Source organism: Triturus cristatus, chromosome 11 (genome assembly GCF_964204655.1).
Source record: "Triturus cristatus chromosome 11, aTriCri1.1, whole genome shotgun sequence".
NCBI classification, from domain to species: domain Eukaryota; kingdom Metazoa; phylum Chordata; class Amphibia; order Caudata; family Salamandridae; genus Triturus; species Triturus cristatus.
Genome location: NC_140594.1, coordinates 1,150,893,345 through 1,150,915,914, shown reverse-complemented (window position 1 = coordinate 1,150,915,914; position 22,570 = coordinate 1,150,893,345). Strand labels below are relative to the sequence as shown.

The window sequence follows — 22,570 nt, the reverse complement described above, 5'->3', positions numbered from 1 at the left end:
GTCGAGGAGATATCGTTCGGCATCGAAGGAGAAACATCATCGTTCGACGTCGAAGTCAACATCTAGGAGGAAGTCGACGTCAAAGGAAAGAAGGTTGACGTCGAAATCTACTTTGAGGCGAAGATCGTCGTCAAAAGAACGTGGGCGATCATCGACGTCGAGACTTGGTTCGCCGTCGACGGAGAAGAGATCGTCGTCGAAGACATTGCCGACGTCGAGACGAAGATCGTCGTCGGAGCATGAATCGACGTCGAGGCGGTCGCCTCCGTCTGGATCGACGTTGAGGCAGGCGCCTCCGTCTGGATCGACGTCGAGGCAGGTGCCTCCGTCGTTAGAGATGTCCATGACGTCGGCGATGAAACAGACGTTGAGGCAAAGTTCCCCGTTGGGATCTAGGCCTCCGTCTAGGAGAAGCCCTCCGTCGACGACAAGGCTCTCGACGTCGAGGCATGACTCGTCGCCGGTTATCCACTCGGCGTCGAGGTCCAGATCTCCGGCGATAGGCCTATCACCGTCGAGACGGTCCTCCGCTGTGGGGTATCAGGAGCGTCTACTGACATCCAGGTCAGCGTCGATACGCAAGTCTCTGCTTAGAGTGAAGTATACTCCGGATGTGGCATCGGAGCATGATTCAGCTTCTGGCTCACCGCCTATTTCTATTTCGCCTTCAGCCTCAGCAGGATCAGGATCTCCCCCTTCAAGACCTAGATCACCTGAAGTGATAATTTCATCTCCAGCTCCTATTTCTCCTATAGAGCATCCTGGGCCGACAAGTCCTCGATTGACAGCGTCACCGACACCAATAAGGCAGGAAGAGGATCATCCTCCGTGACAAAGCCTCACCAGAGTGCTGCCTCAGTCCATACCACCACGTATGCCTTCCATGGCGCATGCAGTAAGCATTTCCTTAACTAGATTGAGGAATCTTACCCAGCCTAGGAGACCAACAAGTTCTCGCTCTTGGGAAAGAGAGTATGATCGGCGCGCACGTTCGCCCAGGAGAAGATCGAGGTCCAGCTCTCGCAGAAGAGAGTCGGGGCGATCTGAGAGAAGACGGCGTAGGTCTCCTACATCCTCTCCTTCTTCAAGCCATTCTTCCAAGAGAGATTACTCCCCCACACTTTCAGATACTCCTCCATCTCGAGTTTCACCAGTGGATGACATCAGCACTTTCCAAGATGTTTTGTGCAAGGGAGCAGCAAAGTTGAACATTCCAATGCCTGTTCAAGAGACAACTTCCTCAATCATCTTTGAGACCCTTAACGAAAGAACGGCGTCTCGTCCACTGTTGCCCCTGGTCCCTGGGTTGCTTAAACCAGTGATGGACATCTTCCTCACGCCGGCTACCATCAAGTCAGTTCCGGCGCGAATACTTAAGAGATATCGTCCTACTCCGGAGGATCCTCCACCTGACTCTGTGATCACTGCGGCCGCCAGGAAAACCCATTTGGTGGCTTTGTCATCCACAGTGCCGCCGGACAAAGAAAGCAAGACGCAAGACTCTTGGGGAAGAAGACTATGCGGATCGGCTGCCTCCAGTTTGAAAGTGGCCAGTGCCTCAACGCTCTAGGGGCGCTACGACAGATCACTTTGGGATTCTCCCCAAAGATTCGTAGAGAAACTTCCGCAGGAGGATAGAAAGGACCTTGAAGAGATCTTGCAGGAGGGCAGTCTGGTCTCTAATCAAGTCATAAGTGCGGCAGCAGATGGAGCAACGCTGGCAGCTCACTCCTACGCCCATGGTATTTCAGCCTGACGATTTTCATGGCTATGATTAATGGCTCAAGCCAGAATTGTCAATCTGCCTTTTTCAGGGAGTTCGCTTTTTGGTTCACATACTGACGACGAGATGGCTGGGATGAAGTCTGAACTCGAGACCATGAAAGCCGTGGGGCTAGAAAAAAGGAAAGAGTTCCGTCGTCGTAGGGGAACTGACAGGCGGGCCTTCCAGGAGAGGGTTCAAACCCCTCACTGGCAGAAGAATCAAGACCAACAAGGACAGAAAAAACAACAATTTCAGTCCCGCAGATCAACTAGAGGACGAGGAAACAACCGCCAGTCCAACAGTGGAAACAAGGCTCAAGGCAAGCAATGAGCTATCGCTTCCTCCAAAACCGTCCACCGCTCCGGTGGGAGGAAGTATTTCGCGACATCTTCCAGAGTGGCAAAACATCACCAGAGACAAGTGGGTTCTGACTATACTGCAACATGGATACTCTCTTCGTTTCCGGAGTCCTCCTCCATCTGTCCACCCGGTACATTTGTCTCATCAACTCAAGATGCTAAGAGAAGAGGTGGCAACCCTCCTACTCAAATCGGCCATAGAAAAGGTTCCGAGAGCGCAGAGAGGGAGAGGAGTCTACTCCAGATATTTTCTAATTCAAAAGAGAAGTACAAAAACAGAGTTCAGACCCATCTTGGATTTACGAACACTCAACAAACATATCAAGAGGGAGCAGTTTCGCATGCTTGCACTTCACCAAATATATCCACATCTCCGTCGAGGCGATTGGATGTGCTCGCTGGACCTGCAAGACGCGTATTTTCATATACTTATCTGCCAGCGTCATCGGAAATTCCTAAGATTCGCTGTAGGAACTTCCCACTACCAGTTCAAATCTTAATAAATTATTTGACACCAAACCCACAAAAATCAAATGAGTAGAAGCAAAGTTATGGATTATAAAGGTTTAAGGATCAAAATAGCGCCTAAAATATCAAAGCGCCAAACACAGACATTATGTCATGCTAGACCGGCTCAAAGTCAAAAGTTAAGGCTGACCACAATGGTGCACGGTTTGAGTACAAGAAGTAGAATGTGCCCAGTCAGTGCTTAGCTTTGGACTTAGAAAAATGTTGAAAGAAAAAATGTCTGAGAAGGTAAAAGTTCAGTACGGCAAGGCTGCATAAGTGTATGAGCAATGAGCGTCATGGTCGGATGGCCGTAGAGGGAAGCTGTGGTGAAAATGCTTACCTTCACACTTAGTCACCGAAATGGAAGTTATAAATCTCCAGAGGAACAAAGCAGAAGGCTGTAGCAGAAGACAGTCCCACGAGGTCGAATACCCCTTTGGGAAAGAACTGCTGAAAAGGATATGCTGCTGCAGAGAAAAATGGAGAAGCTGTGAGGTCAATCCGACCTGTGCAGCACCTCAGGCAAATAGGCCAGCAGGTTGGTCCCAATCTCCTCCTGGTTCTCAGAAAAGTTTTTGGCCAAATTTATTCTATAAGTCCTCAATTTTGGAAATTGCCCATCTAGGCACATTAACCACCACAACCAATGGTCCAGGAGTGGATGGAGACCTCATGGGTTCAGGGGTCCCTCAGGCTGGGCCTAGATGGTGGGAACCTGTTATGTCCCTGTGACTCTGAACAGGAGGCCAGCAAACTAGCCCTTGGAGTCACTTCTAGTAGTCCTGGGTGCAGATGTAAATGCAGGGCTCAAAAGCAGAACTGGCCTCTGAGGGTTCAAGGCAGGTTTTAGGCAGCAAATGAGTCCAATCAGGTACAGCAGCAGTCTGTTAGAGTGCACAGTATGTCAGAGCTGCAGGCAGTACTCTGAGTTCTTCTACAGGTTCAGCAGTGAACTGAAGAGTGTGTCTGAAGTTCCTATTTTTATACTCTGACACCCTTTTCCTGAAAGGTGGGAGAAGCCTCTAGAAAGGTTCTTTGAAGTTCTTGGAATTTCCTGATTCTCCTGCCCTGCCTCAAAGCTGGTTGCAGTGACAATACAGGGCTGTTAGGCCTATTTTAAGGAGGTAGGACACATCCTATTCAGGTGCATGTGGGGCTGTGCCCACCCCCCATCCTGCCATTGAAGGCCAATTTAGGCACACCTACTCCCACTATTTGTGTTGATATCTGTGAGCAATTCACAAAGTCCAACTGCTAGCTACACCCAGTCATGTGACCCAAGACAGGCTGCAGTCACAAAGAGCAGGAAATTGGCAACTTTCTAAAAGTGCCATTTTCAAAATTCTGATGTCAAATCTGACTCAACCATTAAAGATAGTTTATCATTACAAATCCATAGGTACCAAACATGATATATCTACCCCCCTCTCAATAGGGAATTACAACTTATTAAATGTAATAAGGAATCACCAGTCTTTTCCTGTCGGAGGGGTAGGCCGTACAGTATTGATGAACAAATTTGGGAGTTTTTCAGTACCAGGACATCTAAAACTTAAAAGTGCATGTCCTACGTTTTAATTACACAGCACCCTGCCCTGTGGGCTACCTAGGGCCTATCTTAGGGATGACATATGTAATGAAAGGGGAGTCGAAGGCTTGCAAATAGGTATTAATGGCAAGTCGACATAGCATTGGGACAATTCATTCAGGCTGCAATGGCTAGCCTGGTACATGTTTTAGAGGGCAACTTATGTGGGTGGCAAAATACGTGCTGGAGGCCCACTGCATTTAATTTATAGGCCCTGGGTATATGGTATACCACTCTACAAGGAACTTAACATGTAATTTAAATATGCAAATTAGGTGTTTGCCAATCAAACCATGTTTAGGGGAGGGAGCACAAGTACTATAGAAATGGTTAGCAGTAGTAAAGTGCACAGAGTCCTAAGGCCAACAGAAGCAAACATCCAGCAGAAATTGGAGGCATGTGGGCAAATAGTCTGGGGGAAGACCACCCAAAGGCTGGCAGGTCTAACACCAACGATAAGTAACTTGTTTCTCTCCAACATTGGTATCTTTTGTATATTCACATTTCCATAGGCTCACCATATTCATTCTCACACTTGTGCTTTAAAATCTGAGCTGTGGTGGCCTCTAAGGGGTGTAGGAGAGCTTAAGCCGCCACATCATTGGCTGAAGTTTGGGTTCTTTCAAATGAGGTTGATGTGTTACTAAACATACTTTGTTATGTCAGCCCTAAAGCCATTTTACACTTTATACTGTATGCTGTAGATTTTACACTGTAAACTGTTATTTGTAATGTACCAGGGATTCCCAGCCGGATGGTGGGGAATGATTCAAGTATTTGAATATATAAAAGACAACAATGTTGGAGAACTGGAGTTATGGATAGGTAACTTATTTCATCTTGGTACTGGCAGGGGAGATGGCTGTCTGAAACACAGGGGTAGCACAGGCTCAAGGGTGCACACTAACTCCACACAGGTTCTTCTTGACCAATCTGAGTTCTGCCAGCACACGGTGCAAAGCAGGACCAGGTGACCAGCAAATGACGCTTGTGCGCTCTTCAGGTACTAGGGCACATTTAGGCAGTTGATAGGCCCCTAGTGTCTCCTCACTGGGTCATAGAGAGTGGGTGCCAGGAAAGGGAAATGGAATGTGAGGGCTGTTCTAGAAAGATGAACAAAAACAAATAAACAGGAGGAAGTTTCACCACTCGTGGCATGGGAAGTAATTGTGATTTCTTAATTTTCAGCTATTGAAATAAATCCATACAATGCCTGCTGTGCAGATTTTAGCTCTTTTGATCTCTGCCCTCTGTACTATGAGAAGAGGCCCCCAGATTTCTGCTATGGATATATCCCACCACGCAGAGGTAAGTCACTTTGAATGATTATAAATATTATAAATATTACTTGTGTCAGAGAAAATGACCTAGCAGGGAAATTTTAGGATTCATCCCCCATGGTTCGATGGCATAATGACTTTCCCTGCTAGTGGTATACCTGAACCATTGCTCTTGTTCCTTCGCTAATAAAAAATGGATGACATTTTATTTTTATTTTGTAAACTTTTTAAATCAAAAAGCTAGTGCTCAGTTTGTACCCAATGGTTTTCAAATATTTGACAATCAAGGAAGTAGAATATTTTGTGGTGTTGTGCTGAACCTAATGACAGTCTTGTAGAGAGCCTTAGAAACATATGCAATGTTGATAATTTCACATAAACCAACCAAAAGCACTGGTTGCAGCTGTTCATGCCTACTGGTTATTCTAATTGTAGTTAAAACGTAATTTATTAGAAGTTCAGTGTCCAGTTGTGTACTTAAAGTGAGAGAGCTTTGTTTTCAACAGCAGCACTCAGTGAGCCTCATGTAGAGGAAGGGCTGCAGTACTACATTTGTGCAGGATGCTAAGAGCTGTAAAACTATGAAATGGGATGGCACCTGGCTTGCACGTTGTGTGATATTACTCTTTTTGCATTTTCAGTGAGAATATTATTTCAATATACATCCCCTTTTGTTGTGTTCCCCGTAATTATTGGAGCCACACCAAATAGATTTCCTAAGCACCAAAAGGAAACTTTTACTTATTTGCAGAAAAGGAAAACTGAAGGAGTGTTTCGCCCCTCTCACTGAGTTATGTGTGTATGGAGTGATGCATTAGCACCATCAGCTGAGAGTGATTTGGCAGAGCTCAGACCTGAAGTCCTAAACCAGTACACACACAGGCATTGGTATCTTAAAAAATACTAATTATTTACATATATCACTGTTCTACAAATCGTGTAAGAACTTGCACAATAATTAACAATAACCCCACAAGCAAAATAGTCATTAGAATGGAATTAATACAAAATACACTGTAGTCCTATTTCTTACCCATCCCTAAGCAATTAGTTTAAAAACCTACTAAGGTCTTGATTCAGAGTTTGGTGACAAGATACTCTGTTGCACATGTAACTGCTTACAAAGCCTGCAAAAACCTTGGTCTGCCCACCTCAGTTAGAGATGGGCAGACTATAAGAATTCCATCAACAAAGCCCTGATTTCAATACTTCCTCTGACAGCTTTCTGAACATTATACTGTGCTTCCTATTTAGGGTGGATGGCGTGATGCCATGTTTTCCTGTCTGTCTCTGCCTTGATAAACTTGGCAACATATTCAATACAGATTCTCAAAACCTCGGAGAATGATGGACTGGTGAAATTTGTTTTTGAAAAACAAAAATCTTTTGAAAGGTTTGCCGGCCAGCGGGCATTCCTAATGGTACTGTCTCTCAAACATTTCCTGCATTGACAGGAGATTCCATGATAGAAGTTCTATTCAATGTAGAGAGATGTCCGTGGGGCCTGTGAACATCTCCATATTTGTCAGATGCATGTCCTTCATGCCGATGCAGAAAAGCACTTCAACGCCCTGACAATCTTTAATCTGTCTGCCAAACTCTAAATAAGGCCCTAAATTACTAATAGCTGACAATCTATGGCCATACCAGTTGTTAAAGGCACTGAACCTGAGTTAAAGGTTTGAGCCGCAACAAGGGCCTATAACAATGGTAATGGCTTTAACAGCAGGTATGACCTGAAGCAGAAGGGCTATAAGGCTATTAGAACATCCCAACTACAAAGGGGCCTAAATTAAAAAGGTAGAAACAGACAAACATGTTGGAGCAGAGGGTTTTATACCAGTCATTAGAGCCACTCCATTTCTAATATAGTGTACTTGTTACACAGTACTGTTAACCTATACCTCCCATTCTGGTTTCAGAGAACGCACATGGGCTTCCATTTGCTGTATATACTCTAATTCTGTTTCAGAAAAACTACACAAGGTCATTTATTTAGAAGCAAACAGTTAGTTACAATAATACGTTAAATCTTGAAAAGAGTTCTCTCGCTTGTTAAAACCTGCATCATTGTTGCATGCTTCTATTAGAATAGCTTTTGTATAACCCTTCACATTCATTCAAATGCACAAAACAAAATCACATTAGCATAGAGCAAGGCCAGTATTGCATGTAAAATTATCAAAATATTTATATAAAATCATGCCTCGTGCCTCTGTTCTATTTATTTTGATGAGTTAAACCACCCTATTCTTCTGGAAAGTTTATTTTAGGAATATTGTAGGACGATGAAGAATGTCACTTTTAACATCTTTTAATACGTGTGCCTCATTTTTTTGTCATCTTTAGTGAGGTGTGCATTATCACTTCAAGCACTTGACATCTGCCACAACTCCTAGTGTAGATGTATAGCCGATATGAGCAACTCTTTTCAGTGGAACAAGAAGACCCACACCATCATCCTGGCATTCCTACTTGGCAAATTTAGAGATAGTGTGAAAATCAGTGCCCCTCACCACACCTCTCTTCCAATATCTACCCTTAAGTCATGACATTGTATAGTCAGGCGAGTCCAAAGTAGAAACACTGTTTAAATTCTTGATTTATAAATGTATGTATTTTTCATAATCCATTTTGATAAATTGATCATTCCCTTGATAAAACGGTTCCTACTTTAGCAATTTCCAGATTTGTCGAAGGCGCGCCAAAGGCAAGCCCGTCTGCGCCCGTACGTGCCCGAACGGGGCCAGGGGCCACGAACCCTGTTCCAAAGCCCACAGATAGACTTGTGTTTACAACTGGCCAATTACTGACTCTCCGCCGTCCAATTCGCCAAGAATGAACCTTACTCCAAGCAGATAGCAGAGCAGAGGAAATATGTCCTTGCTGCGATTTTTCTCCTGTCACTATCCAGTCACTATTCATTACTTCAACGAGAAGTACATATAATACTCATTCTGCAGCCCTCTATACCAAAGAATTCTCCTCCCTCAGCACTAACTGCTGATCACTCCCGAAGCACAAAGCCGACATCTTCGACCTCCTGATTTATGAACAACCTCTGTTTCTGACAGAGACTTGGCTTCATGAGAGGGCGGGCCCGGACGTTGCAGCAGCTCTACCACCTAACTACGCCATAGTCAGGAATGATAGGGGGCCTAAAATGGGCGGGTGTATAGCTATCATCTTCAAAAAGGATTTCCAGTGCACATTTGAACCCTTAGTTATTACTAATTGTGAAGCTGCACTATTCAAATTGGCCTTAACCCCTAACTTCACTTTATCTGGATTATTAGTTTACCGCCCTCCGGAACCTCCAGCACCCTGGGCTGCATCCTTTCCCAGTTTTATAACCCCCCTGCTCATGAACTCTGCTAATTTTTCAATTCTGGGCGACTTAAACTTACATCTAGAGGGCCTCTCTAACACGGCCTGTATCAACTTTGTTTCTGACTTAGCCGCTATGAATATTAACCTTCCTAACTCGGGCCCCACACACAAGGCAGGTCACCTACTTGACCCCATTCTTTCTAGTCTACCCTGCATTCACTGCTCCCCAATATGCTGGTCTGACCACTTTTTATCTAAATTCAGTCTAACTCCCCTGACATTTCTATGTCCTCTTTCCCCTCTCTAAAGGTACTTAAAAGGGACTGGAAAAAACTTGACTTGATTGGCCTAAACAACTTCTTATGCTCCAATATACCTACTTCTGATTTGAGGGTAAAGGTGCTCTCTGACACTGTACATACATGGCTTTCTAATGCCATAGACTCCTGTCTTCCCCTTACTATTTAAAAGTTCAATAATCATCGTCCGCCTGCACCATGGTACACCCTAAAAAACAGAGAAAGCCAAGTGTAAATCACTAGAACGTAAATGGAGATGAGACTACACTCCTGAAGACAAAAATGTCTACAAAAAGGCGAAAAACGGTACCACAACCTTTGTAACTCAGCACGCGCCAAGTTTGTCTCTACAACCATCCCTGAAGCTTTGCACTGTTCAAAAACACTTTTTGGCATAGTCAGGGAGCTTGCCGGCTCAGAGACCTTAGCAAGTCCCCCCCCCCTCTTAACAAACACCAGTGACAGGACCTTGCCCTTTTCTTCGTTCAGAAAGTTGAGAAAATCTATCTGGATATTGCAAACACTCAGTGCATCTGTCCCCCTCCGTCACAGTCCGGAGATTACACTCCTTCCCACACGACAGACTTTACCTCCCCTGAACAAAACACAGCGCTTGACATTTCCATTAACTACCTGGTCTCCTGGCCCCTTCTCAATGATGACTCCCTTAAAGTCCTCCTAGACAATGTGAAATCCGGGTCACCAAAGGACCCTTTACCGATTTCAGTGCTCAGGCATCTTGAGTGTCATCCTGAACGTTCTTAATGCCTCTTTACTTGAATCTACAGCCCCTTCACACTGGAAAAACACCATGGTGACCCCTCTCCTAAAGAAGCCCAATGCTGACCCTGACACACCTTCCAATTACCGGCCCATCTCCCTTCTGCCAGCCTTCTCCAAAATCCTGGAGAAACACATCCATTCCCATCTCTCCAAGTTCATAGAAACCAACAAAATCCTCCACCCATCTCAGTCTGGTTTTAGGGCTGGTTTCTCCACGGAAACTACATTACTGGGGGTTACGGAGAGGCTGCGTCATCATCTTGATGCTGGAGATACGTCGCTCTCGTACACCTCAGTGCAGCATTCGACACAGTATCTCACCCTATACTAGTCAACACGCTGAGATCACTTGGCATCTGTGGCTCAGCCTTAAATTGGCTTATCCCTTGTCTGGCTAACCGCACTTTCCAAATTTTCTCTGCCACTGCTAGCTCTGACATTCACCTTTCATCCTAGGGCTCCATCCTTAGCCCATTGCTTTTTAACTTATATGTCAGACCTTTTACCGACATTGCCGAAGATGCTGGACTGACTCTGTTTACCTACGCGGATGGCTCCCAGATTATCTTCTCTCTCTCTCTAATGTAAGTTCCGGCGCACCATCCCTCCTTCAGCTAGGATTAGGGAAAATCGCTACATGAATGCACTCCAACCATTTAAGACTCAACGGCGATAAAACCGAGGTCCTGATCCTTGGTAAGAACAAAGATCTCTGGGGTCCACTACACTGGCCTAACGAGATGGGTGCACTTCCTCGGCCTTCCAGCCATGTCTGCAACTTAGGCATAACCATTGACGACTCGCTAACCATGCACCACCAGGCATTCAAGGTTATTGCCAACTGTGTCACCATCTTGAAGTGGCTTAGAAAGATCATCTGGATGCTGCCAGATGCTACCCAGAGAACAGTAGTTCAAGCTCTCATCACCTCAAGGCTTGACTACGGAAATGTTCTATACCTTCGGATCCAATAAGGCGTTGACTCGTAGGCTGCCAATGGTTCAGAACTCTGCTGCAAGACTACTCTGCAGGGCTCCCAGAGCTACTTCCATCTCTAGCTACCTTTGTGACCTGCATTGGCTCAGGGTGGAGAACCGTATCAAGTTCAAAGCCCTGAGCTACATGTTTAAAATCAAAATAGGCGCGACACCACAGTATTTGCAATCTCTAGTCAGCCTCTGTGTGCCGACCCGTCACCTCGATCTGCAACTCATGAGAACTTCACTGTACCCAGATTTAAACTTTCCAGGATGGGAGGCAGATCTTTTGCCTACCTTGGCCCCTCACTCTGGGACTCACTTCCCTCAGCTATCCGCAAGGAAACAATTTACACCCGTTTCCTCAGATCCCTGAAGACTTGGCTGTTTAACCAGTAATCCCAACAATCTGCTACATTTTCACCTAGTCTGGTTTGGCGCCGGGAAACCCTTTTTGGGTAGCTGTTGCTCCTTATAAATTCAAAAAATAAATAAATAGCTGCAGAGAATTTAAGGATTGTCTGGTCTCAGAGTCTCTCAAGAATTTTAAAAAGGTGTGGAAAACTAGTGCACAGATTTACCAAATGCCAAAAATGCAGACCTCTGCAGAGAAACAGATAGTCTACCAGTTGCCAAGCAGCATCTCATTCAGTTCTTTAGAGTTGTGGCATTTAGTTGTTGAGTTGGCTTGCACTAGGCATTATTAGTGGTGGCATGATGAGAGATTCCCCACAGGATTTTGAGTACATTGACTATCTGAAAGAAACCCGTTAGTTAGATTCCTCACCTTAGAATATCCCCAGGCGTCAGACTGGATCCGGAAGATTTTTCATCAGCAATACCCCTTGCGCGTCGCTAGGTGTCGTCTGCGGCTCCGCATCCGTCGTCGGCGTCGTGCGCCGGAATGACGTTGTCGGAGTACTTAGACGCCGCCCTCGCGCGCTGACGTCAGTTCTTCTTTTTTCCGCGCCAGTAAGCGCAGATCCGGGAGAGCTACCCCTTTAGTCAATTTTTGACTAACTTTGTGATCCTTTTTGATCATGTCAATCGACTCCGGTGCCGGTAGGATGCCTTGTTTTAAAGCCTGTGCTGACTGTAACCGCTTGATGTCGGTTACGGACCATCACCGCCGGTGCCTGTACTGCTTGGGCCTCGACCACGACGCGGAGTCGTGCTCGGACTGTAAGGCCCTGACCTCGAAGGCTAGACGGGAGCGGTCCCGTAAGCTTCTCGAGATTCGCCACTCGGCTCCGCGCGCCTCTCGATCCCGGTCCAGGAGGAGGTCCAAGGATCGGTCGCGGAGCCGCAGCCGACGTCACCATCGGTCGTCTGGATCCAAGTCTTCGGGTAAGTCGAAGCATTCCAAGAAGTCCAAGAGGCGACATCGCTCTTCGGACTCCCCTCGCCGGTCGCGCGACTCGGCCGCGGGTCAGGGTGGTTCCACCCCCGTGGCTCCGGCGGGGCCGCAGGCGCCGCGCCCGTCCCCATACCCTCCGGTCCCTGGGACTAACGCGACGCCGGCGGAAGTCAGCGCCTTCCTCTCGGCCATGAGGAACCTGGCTCCGCCGTCGGCGCCCGCTGGTGCGCCTTCGGGCCCCGCGGACCCGACTGGGCTGCCTTGCCTGCCGGTGGCTCCGGCCCCGGCGCCGTTGACGGCTCCGGCCTCGACGCCGCAAGCGCCCGTGGGACCCGTTCTCGAGTCCCCGCCGACGCCGGTCGACCTCGTCACGCCTCCTCCGCCGGCGTCGACACCGGTACCACCCCCGACGTCGACTCCGCTCGACGTCGAGCCCCAGTTCAGTCCCTCTCCGGGCCCGGCGCCGGTACGGCGTCGATGGACGCCGCGATCGGCGCCGCTAGAGACACACTATGTCTACCACCCGGCTCCGTTACTTTCTCCTGTATACCAGGAATCGGATGATGGGGACAACTGGGAGGGATCCGAGGATCCTATGGCCGCTCAGGCTCAACTGTCCCAGGACTGGGCAGATGAACTGGGGGAGGCCAGTGGCCTGGATACCTCTCCAGACACTGGATTTGTCTCTCCTCCGACTGTGGCTTCGGAGGAGGGCGCTGCTTTCTCTGTGGTGCTGCGCAAGGCGGCCGCAGCCCTTGGGCTCGAGCTGCCTGCCGTGGCTGTGAGGACTAACGTCCTTACTGAGGTGCTTCAGTCTGCGGCAAGCTCCACTGAGCCTCTGCTGCAATTCAATGAGGCCCTCATTGACGTTCTGCAGGGCACCTGGTCCAAGCCCTCCACAGTTCCTCCTGTGGACAGGAACGTCGCCAGGCGTCACCGCCCTGCTCCGGGCGACCCCAGTTTTCTGTCCCAACACCCTACCCCTGAGAGCCTGGTTATCCAGGCTTCCACCTCCCAATCCTGTTTCCCGACCGCCCCGCCGGACCGGGATTCCAAGAGACTGGAACAGTTCGGCAAGAAGCTGTTCTCCTCCCTTATGTTGGGCCTGCGGTCTTTGAACACCGCTTGTCTCTTGGACTGACATAAGGTCTAAATGAGATGTGTTGTTGTTTACCAGCATCAAATAAGTTGCTTATTAAAAGGATGGGAAGCTCTTTTGTGAAGTGACAGAAGGAGATGGCCTGCCCCGTGGCTTGATGATTTTAAACCTCCTAGGTGTCTATAATGAAAAAGCTTGTCTTGGCTTCAAGTCTTATGATGTCATGTATCTGTGTGATGAACGTGTCTTCTAAGGTGGTTAGTTCTGCCAGTTAATGTAGTTTGTTAGTTGGTATGCTAGATGATGCAAGAGGTCTTGAAGATCAAGTAGGCCGACATAGAGAAGGGAATACTAATCTGGAAACTCATGAATTACTGTAGAGAAACTGTCTCTGAACAAACACCCAGTTGAGTAGGATATTGTTTCACAGATAAGGGTCCTAACACCAGTAAATGTCAGCTGCAGCAACAGACCTTTGAGTGTTTCCAGAGGAGAGCAGGTTCAGATGACATCACAAATAATGATTTGAAAAATATGTCCCTCATAATTTCACAGCCCATTCTCAAACTCTAATTTTCAATTGATGGGATCAGGATAGCTGAGGCCTGTGAGTGCTTCATTGTAGCTATGGGACTCTCTAGATCATAAACTATGGATAAGACAAATTTTTGGTAACTAATGGCCAGAAGCATGCCCGGTATTGGAAATGCCATTGCTTCAATATGAGTGAGAAAGTGTATCTTTTGTATCACCTTTAGGATGAACTTTGAATGTAAGAAAGGTGTTCAAAGAATGAAACTAATCCCTGCATTAGGGAATATGGAGTTCACCAGTTAAAAGCCTTTAAGCGTTCCCTGTTTAGAGCAATAGGTGAAGACATTCATGATCGTGTGCTGTGGCATTTGTAGTAAAAAAATTACCTGTGAAATGGAAATCTGTCTCCCTTCTGCTTTCTACTAATGCTGTGTGATTTCTACTAGGATTATTCTTTGGTGATCCCCACATATACACCTTGGATGGCCTTACGTACACCTTTAATGGTCTAGGAGAATTCATCCTGGCCAATGTGCGGAATGAAAATGGCACTGTGGTCTTCAGGCTTCAGGGACGGACTGCAAGAGCTGGGAACGGGACTTCTCATGCGACCAACTTTGTTGGGCTGGCAGCGCAAATCAACAACGGATCAAAGGTCAGTAATATGCCATTCCATTGCATCAATGTCATGGTTTATTTAAAAGATCTCTATGTAACTATAGCTCCTGCACAATATGGAATAAGGAGAGAGAATAGTATGCTCTTCTTCAAGAGGTCCAAATTTCTCAAGTATGGTCAGCATTTTTGTTTTGCAACTTAGGATCCGGTGTCTGATGTGCCCAAAATGACATAGTTGGAAAGGATAAATTCACTCGAAACAGCTCCATGGCATATTGACTTTAACAGATGCAAATAGCTCCATCATTGAGGCACCCCTCAACTCTTCCTCAAACCTAAGCATAATGTGAACTCACACAAGTAGTTTTTTTTAGTGTAATGAACTGACCTAAGGATTAGCAATCTTTGGAACTTGTTCATTGCACTAAACTCTCAGGGAGGTTTAAGGCAAGGCAGGGGTTTTCTATTTCTGATTTGCAGTCAACATGGAGGAAAGAAAATGGTGCCTTTTTTCAGAAGGTGTCACAGAAATTTACTTACCCAGCTTCCATTGCGGAGAGGACCTGCTTCCTATTTTATTTGAAAGACCAACTCTTTTGGCTATAAAGAACCCAAATACTGCTTCTACAGCTATGTTGTGCATAGAGAAGACATACAGGGCAACACAGTTTTATCTTGCATGCATTTTAAATAAGTAAAAGCTAATTCGGTGGTCTCAGAATGCTAAGGTCTTGCAAACCTGCAGGTTTTTTACATTTCCTTTTGAAGGAAAGAGGAAAAGTGGGACACAGTGGGTAAACAAGTCAGTATTTTGGCAGTGGGTGCTGTTAAAATTGCAAAATGCATTGTCAGTTCTTGCAAGGTATGATCGCCAGCTATGGTTACCCATACTTCCTTTTCTGGACAAATTATCAGACGGCAGAGCTCATGGGAAGACTATTCTCACAGAAGAACAGGTCTCTGCTTCATTGTTTGATGTGCAGGGGCGTCTTTGCTATGTGGCATCCAACATTTTGTAAACACAACTGTGATGAGGAGGTATGGATGGCTTAAGAGAACAAGCACACAGAAGGTGATAGAAGAAATGCTGACAATATGTGTAACCACTTCCAGTTACTTGGGGCAGGGCATGACAGGTCCAGTGTGACAAATTCATTCCTAACTGCCCCCTAGTGCTGCTGGGGTAGGATTGGGCTTGTTCTGTACCTTTGCCCTTCCATCAGTTCCAGCTGTTTTTCCTAAATGCAAAAGTACACCAGGTAAAGCTGGTTCTGGTGTTTCTGGACCTGAATTACTGGCGCAAGCGTTTCTAGAGCCATCAGTTAATGGTCCAGAAATGACCAGGCCTTTTGGACTTGGACAGAGCCATATCTCATAGGGAGATACAGCCCCACTTTACTAACAGACAGGTGTTTAGAGGTTTGTTTGTTTGGGGCAGATAAAAGCATGTGTTCAGGACTTTTAGTAGCCCAATAATATGCAGATCTGTGCCCCCACCTTAGTGTACATTATCAGGACAAGGGGAAGTCCTTCAATGCTGTTTTGTTTGGACCCATTTGTGCTGCTGGGATAGGGTGGGTACTTGGCTGTGCATTTACAGCAGCTGCTGTCCCATCAACCATCTATATCTGGTAAATCTGGGGCTGGCGTTTCTGGACCGGAATTACTGGGGCCAGATTTTTGTAGGTCTGGTAAAGTTCGGTCCCAAAATTCCAGCAGAGTTGGACTCAGGTAGGTGTTTGTATAAGGAAGATAACATCATGTGTTGGAAGGTTTTTAGTAGCCTACTAATAGAATGGTCTTTGTCCTTTCCATAGTGACTTTTATCAATTCCAGAAGGAGTTCTTCTATGGTGTTTGGTTGGGGCCTGAGCCAACAAGCTTTCATTGATGTAGTATATCATGCCTGAGGGTAGCCTATAATTCTCCACTTCTGATCTAGAGGAAGGGGTTTTAGAAGATCACTTGTTCTTTTCCATTTCCTTGCTAATGGCGATTTTGGTGTTGGGGAGACCATGAGTTTCCCTTTCAATGATGAAGGTGGGGATTTGCCTCGTCTCTGTATCTCTTCAAGTGACCTTTTTTGCAGGAATGGAGCTAGGTAATGAAAGGTTTACATTCTTAGACTGTCTAAAAGAGGGTCTCTTGGGAAATGCTTAAAGAATATAGGGGCCCGATTCACAGAACAAACTTAAGACAAAATCCTAAACTTAGTACCATTTTGGTATTCACAGAATGCACTTACTACTTCTGGTATTCACAGAATTAACTTACTACTTTTGCGATTCACAGAATAAACTTACTACTTTTGGTATTCACAGAATGGATTTACGACTACTAACTTTACGTCCGCACTCGGGCCGGAAATTCCGGCCCGGAGGCGGAGCTTCCGGGCCGGAGGCGAAGCTTCCGGCCCGGAGGCAGAGCTTCCGGCCCGGAGGCGGGACTTCCGGCCCGGAGGCAGAGCTTCCGGCCCGGAGGTGGAGCTTCCGGCCCAGAGGTGGAGATTTTGGCCATTGCTAAATCTCTGCCACTGGCCGGAATCCCCACCTCCGGGCCGGAAGCCCCGCCTCCGGGCCGAAATTTCCAGCCCGAGTGCGGAGGTAAAGTTAGTAGTCGTAAATCCATTCTGTGAATACCAAAAGTAGTAAGTTTATTCTGTGAATCGCAAAAGTAGTAAGTTCATTCTGTGAATACCAGAAGTAGTAAGTGCATTCTGTGAATACCAAAATGGTACTAAGTTTAGGATTTTGTCTTAAGTTAATTCTGTGAATCGGGCCCATAGTCTTTGTCTCAACTCTGTGTGTGGGAGGAGAGCCTGTTGCATTCTAAAGACGATAACATAGCAGCATTGTCTGCACAGACACCGTGCAGTGGTGGAAGGAAGGTGATTTGGATATTGAGGTCAATGTGAGGCCCAAGACGTTCTCCTAGTTATGAGTCAGCAGCATGATTAGCTGAGCAGCCTTAGTGGCGGACTAAAGGTTGAAGATGGTATCCTGCAAGGTCTTGCTCTAATTACTTGGTAAATTGAAAGTGTATATGTGTACTTGCATTAATCCAAAGTCCCATTGTTGTTGGCAATATGCAGGAACTGTAAAAGGATTAGACTTGACTTTAGAATAAAAATCACAGAACAGCGAAAGATCCCAAACATGTCATCTTTAATAGATCTTAATCCATTTTGAAATTCAGATGTAATCAGGATGGTGCACCATTTAACATGGCTGAACTTGTTCGGCAGCGATCTACATATATGATTACAACAATACCCCTTCAATAGTGGCTATCCATATTAGAAGCTCAAGGCTCCATCCCCATATTCATGCTGTTCATGATCTGAGTATGATCCGTGCGCATACAAAACTAGGAGCATATGAAATAATTGGGTCACGTTAAAGAAATTAATCAGTGTTTAATCATTCTAGCTGCCATAAATAAAGGAACAGCAAGCTAAGTCGTAATGGTTAAGCACCACTCGGTGGCTTTTTTGGAATAAAATTTAAGCTATGCATTTCATTTGAGCTCCTCTTGTGTGTGCTGCTCACAGGTGACTAACAAATATGCATTAGTCAACAGTGTTAAACATGAACAAGCGATATAGTAAGTGCACCACTGACACGGGTGCCGATTACAATTTTACCAAATGGATCTTGTTGATTTTTCTTAGTCGGAGTCTAACTGTTGGACCCTACTGGCTGATCCTCACACACAAGATAGATCTAAGTATCCTTGTCTGGCAGTCTGCAGATGCCACACTTTCCTAACCCCTCTGGCAACTGACCAACCAGAATAAGGCAGTCTCCTATTTGTTCAATGGCCAGAAGTGGTGCAGTCCCCAGTGAGAACTCTATGATTCCACAGTTGTGTTGAAGCCACAATTTGTGGAGCGTTGATCAGCAGAGGTTCTGATTTCTTTCTTTTTACTGATTCCTGACACTAGGTTCTGCCACTAGTTAAGGCTATTCTCTTTTACCCAGCACATGTTTGCAGCACAGCATATGTGCACTTTACCACTAACCCAGCCTTCATTGACGTCCAGGTAGGCTAGAAGTAAAACAACTGGAAAGTCTAGCATTTTTTGAGGAATGGTGGCCTTAAATTATCTATCATCATTGCTGCATTAACCTTCTTTATATAATGATTAAACATTACAATTATTGTAGATTTGTTTTCAAATTCATGAGGAAAAGCATATCATTCTAACATAACCTAACAGTAAGCCTGTTTGTTGACGTGTTTAAAAAATGCCATTCATTAAATGTTCAATCATTTTTACTTTAGGTGCAGTGGGGAATTCGGGATGAAAATATAACTACAGTTATGGTCAATGGGTCGTTTCTTTCTAATACAAGTAAGTAATCCCAGTGTTACGAAGTTCATTTATAAGGACCTTTAATTCAGATCACTTTATAGAAATATAACTTACTTGGGGAATAGACTAAGAAGATGGGTAAGGCATGTGATTTTTTTTTAAATGCCTTACTATCACACCCATGTACACATTGTATGATATCACTACGTACCACAATAGTAAGATCTAGGATTTTGTTTAAACATTTGCCAGTTGGCCACCATACCACCTTGGTAGCAGTGGTGACACCTTGACGTTACTAGTAGCAGCCAAGACAAGAAAATCCCACGTACAGGGAAGGGTCAGTTCATTGGGCCAATATATCATGCATGGCAGACGTGCATCACCTATGTGATTCATGGGGGTAGACCCTGAAAGCAGGAAGTCTCTAAGTGTGTTGGGGACATTTAAGAATTTTTCTGTCCAGGACTTATTCCCACAAGGGTCCCTGGCAAAAGCTACTCTGGCAGGAAGGACATTGTTGAAGTTGCCAAGCCTACTCCATTCCCTTTAATGCAGACTCTGTCAACAGTGTGCACTACTTTCCCCCTAGGTGCCCAGAAGATAAGGAGTAGGGACATCTGAAATTTTTCACTGGTTATTTTTAACTGATTACCACTAGTGATGGGCGAATTTCATCTGCACTTCAATGCGGGCAATTTCGCACTTTCACATCCACCTGCCCCAGTTTGGAAAAAGGGAGGAAGCGGGCAAAATGCCCTGCAAAACAAGAATGTCTTGTTCCAGTTCTGGAGGAATGCAAGGAACAGTGATTTACGTGTCATCTGGCACCCAGCACTGCTAGTGGCTGGACATTTTAATCAACTTGATGATAATTACATCAAGTTTTTAAAATTCTACCTCTGAAATTACTTTTCAAAGGAACTTTTCAAGCAGGGAAGCTTGAGTAGTGTTGCTTTCCTTCCTGGACGACCTAAGAGGCAGACACTACACACAGAATTTTCTGCTTGTGAAGATGCTTTTAAATGCACTGCCACATGGCTGGACAATGTATTTACCTTAATTCAACAACCATTAAGGTAATTAAGTTGCTAAGATCCTATCAGTACTTTAAAATCTACTGTACTGTTGTTTTACTTCTCACCACAGAGCAGTGAATGAGCCGCCCGTTCTGCTCTCTGGATGAAAATGTGCTTAATTTCCCTTTCTGGGCAGAAAGGCTGCCCCCCTACTATTCCCACTCAACTCTAAGATGAGAACCTATGAGCCACATTATTGTTGCCCCCAGTATTCCCAGAGGTGCTGCTCAGAGGAGCTACCAGCACTATCAGGAATACAAGATCTGTTGATTCACTCAGAATCGCCACCTTCTGAAAGATGCTGAAATCTTCAGGTCAAACACTGAGGCAAGGCATTTGCAATTCATTACCAATTTCTCAATTTTATTCCCCAAAAATGTATAATGGCAAACGGTTTAGTCCTACTGGATTTACTTTAATTGGAATGGGTGAATACAATGTCAATGAATGAATATGCTACGTTACATCGCATGTGTTTACAACGCATGCCATTACACCGTGGTCATTATAACGACCGCATTGTTACATCACATACCATTACAACGTAAGTCGGAACAACAATTTGCTGTAGGGGGGGCGCTGGATTTTGGAATGCTATAATTTACTATTCCGACTCCAGTCTGTGCAACAGAAGGGAAGGTGTTGGATTGCCCCCTACAGCAAGTTGTTGTTCCGACTTGCGTTGTAATGGTATGCGATGTAACAACGCGGTCGTAGTAATGACCGTGTTGTAATGGTATGCCTTATATTGCATGCGTGGTAAACAATGTTTACCCAATGAATACCAGGATACGTGCAAGCCCAACACCGGCAAAATCAATAAGTGCAGTGTCCACATATGCCATAAAATGTGCCCGCATAACAATGTCAATACCCGTAAATGCAATGTGAATGTATGCCCGCACAACAGTGTTGATACTGGCAGTAACAGTGTCAATGTATGATATAATCCATGCCCTCATACCAGTGTTGTTACCAGGAGAAATAATGCTGATGTACATCATGATCTAGGCATGCAAAACTATGTCAATATTAGTAAAGACGATGTCGAATGCGCTGTGACAACTATACGCACAATATTGAGACTGTCGGTAAAAATGAAATCAATGACTTACATATTATTTTCAGAACTTCTAATAAACTTGTGTCATTGCTGTCAGATTCACCCAAGGTGACCTCCCCATCAACCATCCCCCCCCCCCGAATCACAGATACGTGGTCAGTCAGGTCTTGCGACCCCAACCCATGCCTATCGAGTGACAGGTCACAGGTGGGGTCTCACTTAGCCCACAGACAAAGGTGCCCCCAGGGATAACCTTGATCAATCCCGTAGATAGAGCGTTGCACCACAAAAAGGTCAGAGAAATTGGCCCCAATATAACACATTTGGCCAAAGGCGCTCATTCCCCCAAAATACCACAAAGCTAGATTGAAACATGCAGATAGAAACACATAGCCAATCAGGACACAACATGCACACCACTTGTAGTGATCACCGGCTCACCACACCAGACATCTGGACACAAGCACAATGGTTCACAATAGTTCTCTCCAAGGTCATCTTTGAGGTGGTCCCAGCCTACAAGGCTATCCCTGAGTCCGTAGGTAGACATCTGCACCTCCCCACCATACGCAGAGACGTACACTTGCTGAGGCCAGCCATCCCATTCGCCGCTGTGCTTGGTTACACCAGTCCACCAGTCATGGAGGCTTTTGGACCTCCACCAGGGCAGCAAGTCACCAGTTGGGGGGAGATCACAGGACCCACTAGCCCGGACACAGTCAGCACAGGCTCAGTCCTGTGCCATGACCCCTCAAGGTTCGACCCCCCATCCAGGTTGTGGCCCAGCAGGTCCAAGCTGAACAGGGGGCACATGCTCCTGAACACCCCTCCAGGAAGGTGATTCAACCAGAGGAGGGGAAGAAAGAGGCACCAGTCCTGCAAAATCTGCCTCTGAAGGGGAAGCTGTGTGCAATGCTACACCAAGCCAGACCTATGGCACTGAGGAAGCATCAGGGATTGAAGCAGAGGCCAAGACATTGCCTAGAAGAACAACACTGAGCACTGAGAGGAGGAGGTAACCCTGGTCGGAGTTAGAGGAAAGGCAAGAGTTAGGGATAGAAAGAGAAGGGATCTCATGCTTTTAAAAGAATACTGCGGGTATAAACTTAGCTATAGGTTACATCAACAGTCTGCTCAGCAGCCTCATTGTGGAGCAGACCGATACGGTGTTCTCCTGAGCCCGCACTCCTCAACTCACACTTATCACGGAGCATGAGTGGCTGCATTTAATTCATTGAGACACCAGATCTGGACGGCCCTGAGGGAGATATTCTCTTACCGCTGAGGCGTAGGAGGACTGATGAAAGAGAGCATGAAACCTGGGAAGACCATGATTGAATTCCTAGTTAGAATGAGTGAATGGTAGGGGCAGGAGGCAGGACAGCCCTGGAGTGACACAGGTCTCCAGGTTGAATATCTCTAATACATCCACAAGAGGGGCCTACCCACTGAGATCCAGACCAGATTAGATAGACACCAGGCCATGGCAGGAAATACAGTCCCACATACTACACCATTGCCAGATGAGACAGGAGAAGGACAGAACAATCAGAAGCAGGCCCAGAGAGAAACTGCCAAACTGGTCCAACATAGGTTGAAAAAGACCACCCTTGAG

General features: G+C 45.9%; 1 protein-coding gene across 1 annotated transcript in view; it reads left to right on the top strand.

The window, feature by feature from the left end:
- LOC146788619 (uncharacterized) overlaps positions 1-22,570 on the top strand; it is a 1,185,638-nt gene that overhangs the window by 294,130 nt on the left and 868,938 nt on the right. Inside the window, exons 22-24 of the mRNA XM_085635786.1 lie at positions 5,411-5,530; positions 14,328-14,536; positions 18,783-18,852. Of these exons, the coding sequence (XP_085491912.1) occupies positions 5,411-5,530; positions 14,328-14,536; positions 18,783-18,852 (399 nt within the window). The remainder of the gene's footprint in view (positions 1-5,410; positions 5,531-14,327; positions 14,537-18,782; positions 18,853-22,570) is intronic.